General features: G+C 45.2%; 1 protein-coding gene across 1 annotated transcript in view; it reads right to left on the minus strand.

Moving 5' to 3' along the window:
• Positions 1-11,533, minus strand: part of mnx2b (motor neuron and pancreas homeobox 2b) — a 67,618-nt gene extending 56,085 nt beyond the window's left edge. The window contains exon 1 of the mRNA XM_073044611.1: positions 10,505-11,533. Within this exon, the coding sequence (XP_072900712.1) occupies positions 10,505-10,973 (469 nt within the window). The 5' untranslated portion in view covers positions 10,974-11,533. The remainder of the gene's footprint in view (positions 1-10,504) is intronic.
• Positions 11,534-11,754: the final 221 nt, after the last annotated feature.

Genomic DNA, 11,754 nt, shown 5'->3' on the forward strand with positions numbered 1-11,754 from the left:
CCTCCAAGTGTTTGATTTGTGGAATGACAAGCTGGATTGTGTACATGTGTATGTTCATCTGCAGTCTGCTGAAAACTGCTTGTTCTTGCCAATAACACCACGTACCATCAATTTATAGAACATGTCACTCAAGAGCTTCGGGTATACAGATGTACAGTATTTTTTATGTAACTGTATGTTTGCTTGCTATCATACATGTGCTATATGTAACTTGTGCTGTGTATGACTGACTGTCAGTTCTGTGTTTTGCAGCTTAGCCCTGGAGAAATGCTGTTACATTTGGCTGTATTTATGTATGGTTGAAAGATAATTAAACTTGAACTTTAATGTTTTACTGATCTTTTAACCTACTCCAAGATCAATCTCTGCTTCCCTTCCACATAATCCTCCATTTTTCTATCATCCATGTGTCTATCTAAGAGTATCTTAAATGCCCCAATACATTTGCCTTTAACACCACCCCTGTCAGTGTGTTCTACACACATGCCACCTCTGACCCCCCCCCCATACTTTCCTCCAATCGCCTCACAATTATGACCCTGAGTCACTCAATCTATGCCTCTTAACATCTCGTAAACCTCTGTGGTCACCTCTCATCCTCCTTTACTCCAAAGAGAAAAGCCCTACTTCACTCAAATTCTCTTCACTTTGCTTGAAGGCGGGTAGAAGGAAGCCACTCCCGAGGCAGACAGAGGACAACCTGGATCGACAACATCAGGAGTGGACCAGCCTCACCACCAGAGATGCAAGAGGTTTGACTGCCGACAGATCGCAGTGGAAGAAAAAGGTCACCGAGGTTCTGGCAGAGTATGGCACATGATGATGATGATGGGGCAAGCTTAGATGGAAGTCTTCGTCAGCATAGAGCAGGTGGGCTGAAGGGCCTGTTCCTTTGCTGTATGACTCTATGTTTATTTTAAATCTGGATTAACACACCAGTATTCACCTCTCCAAGTATCACTGCAAATTCAAAATGCACCCAGTTTAATCACTTGTTTCAGTCTATAAGGCATCAAGATCGGACATGATGCAGTGGTGGGTGTGAGGGGTTAGATCACAGACCATTTCAGGGACAGAATCTTCCCTCCCAGTGTTGATACGGACATGGATCAAAAGGCAGTGCCTCAGCAAGGACCCTCACCATCCAGAACATGCCCCCTTCGCATTACTACCATCAGGGAGCCTGAAGGCACACACTCAAATTCTACCCCTCCACCATCAGTCCATGAACATAACCTCACTATCTCACACACCTTTTCTTCTTTATTTAGAGATACAACACAGTAACAGGTCCTTCTGGCCCAATGAACCCGCACCACCCAATTATACCTATGTAACCAATTAACCCACTAACCCAAATGTCTCTGCAATGTGGGACAACCCCAAAGCATCTGAAAGAAACTCACTCAAACTGCACGTTTTTTAAAATCTATCTTTATTTTTAGTATTTTAATATTGCACTGTACTGCTGCTGCAAAACAACAAATGTCACGACATACATCAGTGATATTAAACCTGGTTCTGATTCTGAAATTCAACTCAACTATGGCTTCCAGATATCACAGCCTGTTCCTTTGTCAACCTCTCCTGGTCCCTCCACATGGATGTAGTGTTGAGGAAGTCACATCAGCGCATGTAATTTCTTAGGCATCTGAGATAATTTGGCTTGCCCTTGAAGATTCTCTCGAACTTCCAGAGATCCGCTATGGAAAGTATCCTGATGGGTTATATCTCAGCCTGTTATAGCAGCTGCTCTGTTCCGGACCATGCAGAAAGTGGTAAACACTGCCCAGTCTGTCACAGGCTCATCATTTCCTTCTGTCCAGTCCATTTTCATGGTGTGTTGCTTCAGAAAGGCCAACAGTGTCATCAAGGCTACCAGCCACCCTGGCCATTCACTTTTCTCTCTTCTACCTACCAGGAGAAGTTACAGCAGCTTGAAAACATGGACAAGAGAACAGCTCCTGCTGCACTGCTGTCAGGTTCCTGAACCAGTCACCTGTCTCACATCCCCTTCCCAGTGCTGCCATGCTCCTGAAACCTTAATTTTACCTCTCTTGTCATTGTCACTTTAACATTTAAATTTACACTGCCCAGTCTTCGCCATGGGACATTGCACCAGCCTGTTTTGTACAATTTACTATGCTCATTATTGCATTTATTATTATCGGCTACATTATTTAAATGTGTGTGTGTGTGTGTGTGTGTGTGTGTGTGTGTGTGTGTGTGTGTGTGTGTGTGTGTGTGTGTGTGTGTGTGTGTGTAAGATTGGATTGGTGTTTAAGAGGGTGGGTGGGTGGATGTATGTGGGTGCGTGTGAGGGTGGTTGGGTGTGTGTACAGGTGTGTGAGAGTGGGTGTGTGTGTGCCTGAACAGATTAGATTTGGCAAAGTTATTTCCCATGGTAGGGGAGTCCAGGACAAAAGGGCACGACTTCAGGACTGAAGGACATCCATTTAGAACTGAGATGCGGAGAAAGTAATTTAGTCGGAGGGTGGTAAATCTGTGGAATTTGTTGCCACAGCTGTGGAGACTAAGTCATTGGGTGCATTTAAGGCAGAGATAGATGGGTTCTTGATTAGCCAGGGCATCAAAGGGTATGGGGAGAAGGCAGGAAGAATTGCATCAGCCCATTATTGAATGGCAGAGCAGGCTTGATGGGCCAACTGGCCTACTTCTGCTCCTATATCTTATGGTCTTATGTGTGCACAGGTGTGTGTGTGAGTCTACATGTGAGTGTAAGTGTAGATGCATGTGTGTAAGGGCAGTTGGGTGTGTTATGAGAGTAGGTGTGTCAGTGTGAGAGGGAGGGTAGGTGGATGTATGTGGTTGTGTGTTGGAAAGAGGGAGATTTTTCTTCAATTCACAGACAGCAGCTGCTTCATAACTCACTCCACAATAAACACAGGCAGCCTCACACAAAACATCACAAGCTCAAACCGTCTTTCCTTCTCAGTTTCCTTGGGTCTGATGGGAGTTTTCTGTGGAGTCATAGAGCACTCCAGCACAGAAACAAGCCCTTCAACCCATCTAGTCCATACTGACTATGCCTTCTGCCTAATCTCACCGACCTGCACCTGGACCTGGACCACAGCCCTCCATATGCCTCCCATCCATGTACTTATCCAAACTTCCCTTAAATTCTGCAGTCGCACTTCACTGATGGCTCGTTCCATACTTGCACCAACCCAAATTTCTCCTTAAATATTTGAATGAATAAAAGAAATTCTATTTTTCGGTCAATACAAACATAACAAAAAGCATCATTTTCAACAATGATTTCATGAGACAAAATTAAATAATAAAACTCTTTAAAATAGACTGAAAGGGTGCAGGCTGAAGCTACAGCTTATTACGCCTACCCCTCCTACTTATACAAAAACATATTTGGCATCAATCATCACATCAAAACAAAGAATTCTTAATCTTTTAACACAAAATCCAATTCCAAGTATCATTTATTTATTTGTTTGTTTATATTATAAATATCTGACCTTTCACCATTTGTTCTAATCTCAATGAACTTCAGTGGGAAAACCTGTGTAGATTTACCCTATCACTTACCCTCATTTTTATCTTAAGACCACCTCTATAAAACTACAGGAGGAAAAAGGAAGAGGTCCATGATCTAGTCCTTATCAGGGGAATGGGGGTGAACAGGGTGGACAACATTAAATTCCTTGGCATTACCATTTCACAGATTCTGTTCTGGCACCAGCACTTAAGTGCCATTACAAAGATGGCAGAGCAGCACCTCTATTTTCTTAAAAGTTTGCACAGATTCAACATCATCTAAAAATTTGACTAACTTCTATAGTTCCACAGTATAAAGTGGCTTCATGACCTGGTATGGAAACACCAATGGCCAGGAATGGAATAGCCTACAGAAAGTGACGGATTCATCCCAGTCCATCCCAGGCAAAGTCCTCAGGTTCCAAACCACCAGGTTCAGGAACAGTTATTACCCTTCACTTGTTAGGCTCCTGAACCAGCATGGAGAACTTCACTCACCTCAACACTGAACTGATCACGGAACACAACCTACCGACTCCTTGAAAGATGTATGTATGTATGTATGTATGTGCTCAGTTTGTCTTTCGTTGATCATTGGTTGTTTGTCAGTCTTTGGAAGCAGTTTTTCATTGATTCTATTGTATTTATTTTTCTCTCTGTGAATGTCTGCAAGAACCCCAGGGGTAGTATTTAGTGACATATACCTACACTTGATAATAAATTTACTTTGAACTTTGAAGATCGCCCCTCATTCTCCTGAGCTCCAAAATCATTTCTGATGTGATGATTTATGCTATGTGATGGTATGCGACAAGTTTTTCACCATATCTCAGTACCTGTGACAATAATAAACTCATTCCAATCATATTTATGAACGGTTCATGAATCCATTCATAAACAAGAGAAAATCTGTAGATGCTGGAAATGCAAACAACACACAAAATACTGGAGGAAGTCAGCGGCATCCAGGGAAAAGAGTAACAGTCAATGTTTCTGGCCGAGAACCTTCAGTGTGATTGGAGAAAAAAGACTGGAGGAGTAGATTTTAAAGGGGAGGGAGAGAGCAACACCAGGTGATAGGTGAAACCGGGAGGGGGAGGGGTGAAGTAAAGAGCTGGGAAGTTGATTGGTGAAAGAGATACAGGACTGGAGAAGGGGGAATGTGATTGGAAAGAACCGAAGGCCCTGGAAGAAAGAAGCGAGGGAGGCGAGGAGACAAGATGAGAGAGGAAAATGGGAATGGGAAATGGTGAAGTTCAAGGAATCGATGTTCATACCATCAGGATGGAGACTACCCAGGCCTCCTTTCTTTCTTCCAGGGCCTTCGGTCCTCTCCTATCAGACCCCCCCCCCCTTCATCAACTTCACAGCTCTTTACTTCACCCCCCTTTTCAGCTTTCACCTATCACCTTGTGCTTACCCCCACCCCGCCAAACACACACACCTTTTAAATCTACTCATCGTTTTTTCCTCTAGTCCTGCTGAAAGGTCTCGGCCCGAAATGTCGACTGTACTTTTCTATAGATGCTACTTCGTTATTTTTGTAATATATATTAATTTGTCTTAATTGTAATAAATATTGACTTTATGCTGCAATACATTTCACGTTATAGGAGACCGTGATAATAAACTTGATTCTCATTCTGATTCTCCCCATGTGTCCCATCGCTCTCCCTGCTCTCTCTCTATTTCTGTCTACCTCTCGTTCTATTTTAGTTTCTCCCTGTAACCCTATCCGACTTCAGTTTTCCCTCTCGCATTTCTCTCCGACTGAACAAGATGTGATCCCTGTGTAAACACGTGTGCGAGGTGTGAAGTCTCCCGCTTTGTGCTTCTGTTGTTGGAGTACGCACCGCATCTAATCTCATCTGTACCCTACACACAACGATCCCTTCTTCATTGTGGCAAATGGGCCGTGAAACAGCCCCGGATCCAACTGCAAATTGATCCAATTATTCCAACAAGCAATTAGACTGAACGACAGCTTCCTTTAACAACTTGACCTCCACACACACTGCGTGATCCCAATGAACCGCACAGGGAAAACGCATTGGCGGGCCTAAATCTGGAGATGAAAGCTGTTACATGCAATATATAACGTGGTTATTTATTTATAAAACGGATATGCATATGATACTAGCACGTGAGCTCCCTCTGAACGCCTCTCCACAACCCGCCCCCCCCCCCACACACACACACATACCCAAGAATAAGGTAATGACCATACAACTATTAGAAGACTGTAGGGGATACTGATGTAACGAACATTTCCTACACGCCTGTAATAGACATACATATAGCTGACGCGTAGATGAATAATTGGTAAAACAGTAAATTGGTTTATTATTGACACCTGCAGCTAGGTACAGTGAAAAACTTTGTTTTGCACGCTACCCATGGAGATCAGTTCATTACAACAATGCATTGAGGTAGCACAAGAGGAAACAACAAGATTGTAGAATAAAGTGTTACAGTTACAGAGAAAGTGCAGGATTCAAAAGACTTCGGGGTATTTTGATATAGTGACAATTTCGTTTACGCCTGCAGTATATATAGCTCGTGCTTAGAAGAGTAATACTCTCCCCTTTCTCTGTCACCCTTTCTTCTCTCTCCCCCTTCAGTCACTCTCTCTTCCTCTTCCTCTCTCTCTCCGTTTTACACACACGCAATCGCAGAGAGACAATTCTTATGAAGATCATGATCGCACTCAAACCACTTTAGGGTATCCTAATGGAGTGATAATTTCCTCTCCATAGTTCATGCTTAGATGGATATATATATAGATAATATTTATACAAAAGTGTCCCTCCACCCCACAGGAAACCGAAAAGAGCGGCATTTGCCAGCGACCGATCCACGACAGCTACTTCGGACCCAGAGAGGCTTAATGTCTTAATCCCGCTTCAGTATCAGGGGCGAGTGACAAAGGGGACTTGCACTGTATCCTAGGCTCAAACATTCCGACGCACAGCACAATACACAACTGTTCCTTCTCAAACACGGAACAGATGCCACGGCAGAACAAAGCCGCGCCGATATTCAGAAGAATCCTTTATTTTGTAACGACATTTGGAATTTATAACCCGATGAGCAGTTTTAACGGGACGTCCGGCCCATGTCAAAACAGCCGTCACACTGAACGAACAGTAAAACACGCTTTGAGGGTGTCCTCGTGATAATTCGATTAAAATGTGAACTCTTAACAACTCCTCTGAATAACCTCCATTTTAAACTTAACTCAGATTTATTTTTCCTGATCTAGGTATCAGAAGGAAAGTTTATTCCCACATAATGTTCCCAGGAAATAGAGTGAGATGCACGCCACTACGAAAAAAAAACAGCAAGCGTAAACACGAAAAATATGATCAGTTTTCCTTTCTATTATATTTTCAAAAAGGTAACCTGCCCGGTATGTCAAGATTTGAGGACCTGAGCTATAGGGTTATAGTTGAATAGGTTAGGACTTTATTCCCTGGAGTGACGGATAGAGGTATACAAAATTATGCCAGCAGGATGGGTGAGACTAGAACTAGGAGTCATGGATTAAGGGCGAAAGGAGAATTTCTTAACTCAGAGTCCTGAGAGTATGAAACGAGCTGTCAGCGCAAGTGGTGGATTTCAACATTTGACAGGGGTTTGGGTAGGTGCACGGATGGGAGGGATGTGGTCCGGATACAAGTCGGCGAGTCTAGGCAGATTAATAGTTCGGCACAGACAAGATGGGCCGAAAAGATTGTTTCCGTGCTGTAGTTCTCTGTGACTCTCAATATACCGGACAACACGCACAGAAATGCTGGATTAACTCAGCAGATCGGGCAGCGTTTATGGATAGGAATAAACAGTGGACGTTTCGGACCGAGGCCCTTTATCTGGAATTATATGCATATATATTTTTGCAACATTAAAGACACACACACACACACAGAACAAATAAGGGGACCGTTTGGTCAGTCATTCTTGCGTGGATCTGTGAAAGAGTTATTCGGTTAGCCATCGAACAGTGCAGCACAGAAACAGGCCAATCGGCCCATCTAGTCCACGCCGAACTCTTATTCTGCATAATCGACCAGCACCCTCCCATCCATGTACCTATCCAAACCTCATTAATGTTGACATCCTGTTCACTATGAAGATAAACGAGCCTGCAGATGCTGCAATCTAGAACAATAGCAGATCTCAGCGTCTATGGAGGCAAACGGTGCAGCGACATTTTAGGTCGAGGCACTTCAACAGAAGTGACGGGGTGTCTCTACGGATGCTGGTCGACCAGTTGACTTGTCGATTTCTTTTGCCTCTTTAACAACATCACTGTAGGAGAGGAAAAGAAGCTCTCTTACAAAGTTCAAAGTAAATTTATTATGTATGTGCTATATATGTCAGCCGGCCTGTGGTGGCATCAGCACCGGACTTCCAGGCGAGTGGCCCTGGGGTCGAATTCGGCCGGCTCCTGGCACGCTGTCCATCCGTGCTGGGTTGAGCGTCAAGCTAGCAACTCTGCCTGGTAAAAAACACAAGATGCAAAGGAAGGACACGGTTGTCGCCCTACGCGTGGAGAGGAACGGCAATAGTATACGTCACCATATACAATCTTGAGGTTCATTTTCTTGCGGGCATTCGCAGTAGGTACAAAGGAACACAATAGAATCCTTGAAAAACTACACAAATATGGCAAACTGCAAATACAAAAACTAATAGATACATACATACAAAGACAGACAGAGAGATAGATCCTTCCTCTAATGAGGTGACCTCAACTGAATACAAGGGTGGTCTAACCAGTTTTATACGTTCATCAGATAGATCCTGAATTTAAAATAAAATGCACAAAATGCTGGGTCAGGCCAGGGGAGTGGACGGCCTGCAGACGCTCTCTCTCCTGCTGAGTTGGTCCAACAGGTTGCTTCTGTGTTTGATCCAGATTCCAGCACCCGCGGTCTCCAGTGTCACGTGGACAGGATCTAAACGGAGAGGACATTGTCCTGAGTCAAGAAGAGAATGAGGTGATCTCAGTGAAGCGTATAACACTTCTGTTGGGCTAAATAAAGCAGATGCAGGGTTGGTGATATTTTTGTCTGGACTACCAATCGACTGAGGGTCACAGCACGAAGTTCCGCACGGAGTTGAGAAGAAATTTCTTCACCCCAAGTGTGGCGAATCTTTGGAATTCCTGGGCAGGGGTTGGGGAAGGGCTCGCAAAGCTTAGTCAAGACAGCAATAGGTACATTATTGGATACTTAGGTAGTGGCATGAGGGTAATAGATCAGCTGTGATTTTATTGGCGGAGGAAGCGCAAGAGTACTATTCATTTCATAATCATACTTATATTTTTCATAGTTCTACCAAGGAAGAGTACAGAAAGTTCAAAGTAAATTTATTATCAAAGTACGCAGTGTATACGTCACCATATACTACCCTGAGATTCATTTTCTTGCAGGCATTCAGAATAAATACAAATAAAGACAACGAATTGTGGAAATAGAAAAAAGTAATTGTTGAACCTGCGCTTCCCCCCCCCCCCCCCACATACGATGCCATCAGCACCGTTTCCCCTCTTGTTGCACTGGAACCCACACTCACTCCCTCAACGTCAAATCTATTACAAACTCCCCCACCCCACCCGTACTAGTGGTCAGTTACAGTAGTCTATTAACGTGGCTTCTATGCTGTCAGTATTATTATACAAAAATTTTACACTTTATTATAATTTATAGCTTTCCATGTATTTCACTGCTACTACCACAAAACAATAAATTTCACGATATATGTCAGTGATATTAAACATGATTCTGATTTTGGTAAATCTTTATCAAATGTTTCATAATTTGAAGCATCTATTCTCAATTTCTCACGAACATAGATACAGAACAGAGAACAGGTCACTGGGCCCGCCACCTGTGTTGAATTAATTGCTGAACTAATCGCTTCTACCTATATCATTCCATTGCTAGCACATTCATGTACCTGTCCAAGAGCCTCTTCAACATCTCTGTCGTATTTGCCTCCACCACCACCCTTGGCAGGGCACTTCAGACACCCACCCACCGCCCTCTGTGCCAAAACCTTGCCCCGAACATCTCCACTGAACTTACCCCGTTTCACCTTAAATGCATGGAATTAGTCATTTAACCCTGGGAAAAAGATGCTGCTGCCCGTCTACTCGATCTGTGCCTCTCATAATTTTGTAAATATCTATCGGATCTCCCCTCAGCCTCTGCCGCCTCAGAGAAAACAACCTAAACTTGTCCAGTATCTGGTTATAACACCCGCCCTCTGATTCAGGCGGCATCCTAGTAAACCCTTTACTGCACCCTTTCCAAAGCCTCGAAATCCGTTCTCTAAAGGGTCGACCAAAACCGAACTTCCCTAAACTGCACCGAGCAGTCTTTTTTCGGTAAATTTCTAAGCATTACTTTTCTAGATTGTGAGGATTTTTTTCCCTCTAAAAATGGAAGTTTGTGTGACACATTTGGATTACAGTCAATAAAAACGAGTTCAGGCTAGGGGAATATTTAGCCCGGAGTGTAGGAGGCAGAGGAGTGACCGTACAGAGGTCTATAAAACTGTTTTTCCCCCCAGGGTAGGGGAGTCTAAAGCTAGAGGACAAGTTTAAAGTGAGAGTGGAAAGATTTAAAGGGGCAACGTTTACATTGAAGGAGCTGCTAGAGAAAGTGGTAGAGGCAGGTACAATTCGAATCATGGAAACAGGCCTTTTGGCCCACTGCGCCCATGCCGACCATGGTGTCGGTCCCATTTGCCCGCGTTGGCTTCCTATTCCTCTAACTCCCTCAAATGTTTGAGCAAGTACGTGGACAGGTAAGGGACATGGGACAAACGCAGCGAGGCATCCTGGTCGGCATGGGCGAGTTGGGCCGAAGGGCCTTTTTCTGTTCTAGGGGTCGACGAAAGACTAACTTCACAAATATTGACACAGATTCACCGATTGTTATGAACTATACAAACTCTACACTTGTCAATGAAGTCAGGTACTCACTGTTGTAGTCGGGTAGTCTAGGTATCATCATGCCGGCGGCTTGAGCCCGGAGCCAGTGATCGAGCTGGAAAGAGCCCGCGGCGGCGGCCGCCTTGAGGTGCTCGGGGTGTGGCTGAGCGAGCTGCGGGAAAGGCCCGTACGACAGAGCTGGGTGGTGGGCTCCCAATGCCGGATAGGTGTAGACGGGATGCCCGTACATGGTGGGCAAAGCGGAGTGGGACAGAGAGCCAAGTGCTGGGGGTTGCAGGTTGAGTAGACCCGGCTTGGGGATGATCCCGCTAGCCAGCGACACGGCGCCCACCGTTCCCCGGGGAGACGGTGTGTCGGTGCGGATACAGGAGCCCGGGCTCCCCGCTGAACTCTCGGGCATCGAGTTGGGACTCAGCACTGGAGGAGAAGAGCTCGGCACCGCCCGGGCAGGCTCTTCGGCTAACAGAGCGTCGATCCTGAAGTTCTTGGACTTCTCCATGTTCCTGGAGTGACAAGTGCAGAGATTTGGAGATCTGGGGAGGTCCCTCTCAGTGTGAGAAGAGCTCTCTACAATTCCTGGCCGGGCGACCGCGTAGGACGGCACTGCCAGCCTATCACAGAATCACCTGCAGATCACCTCAACTCCCCTCGCAGTTTCCAGGGAACTCTCGGCAATAACACCCACTCTCTAAAGGGTTCTCCCTAGCTTGGGGGACAGTTGAGCAAGACCTGAGTCCCACAATTAAAAGCGTCCCCGTTTCTAATTACCTCTTCGGATCACTTTACATCGTATGTCACTTCTATCCTTCCGTCTTTACGAGTTTTGGTTCCGCGCCTGTTCTCTGCCTGTCTCGTCTGTCTTTCTCTTCTGCGTACTTGGCCCCTCCTTTTTTCATTTATTGTGTCTATCCTTCTATTCTTTCCCTTCTTTTGTCCCCGCTTCCTCTCCACTCTCGTTTTCTACCTTCGCCCACGTTTTCATGTGCCGCTGTTTCTGGGATCCCCCAACTTCCTCTGAGCCCGCTGAGCCTCTCTCACCGCATTCCTTGGCGCACGGGTCTGTGTGTGTATTTTGGTCCTACAATGGGCTGCCGGTCCCTTGGCCCACGACTGCGCCGTTAGAGTGTCCGCCTTTCTAGGCGAGGGAGGAGCACCGTCTCCGTACCCGCCCCTCTCCACACTTTTTCCCCCGGGGACGAAGAGCCTTTTCAAATGCCATTTCGTTAACTAATTATCCCCTTACTGCCACGAAACTCCGCCAAGAGCGGACAGAGAAGCCG

This window comes from Hemitrygon akajei, chromosome 5 (assembly GCF_048418815.1).
Source record: "Hemitrygon akajei chromosome 5, sHemAka1.3, whole genome shotgun sequence".
Taxonomy (NCBI): Eukaryota; Metazoa; Chordata; class Chondrichthyes; order Myliobatiformes; family Dasyatidae; genus Hemitrygon; species Hemitrygon akajei.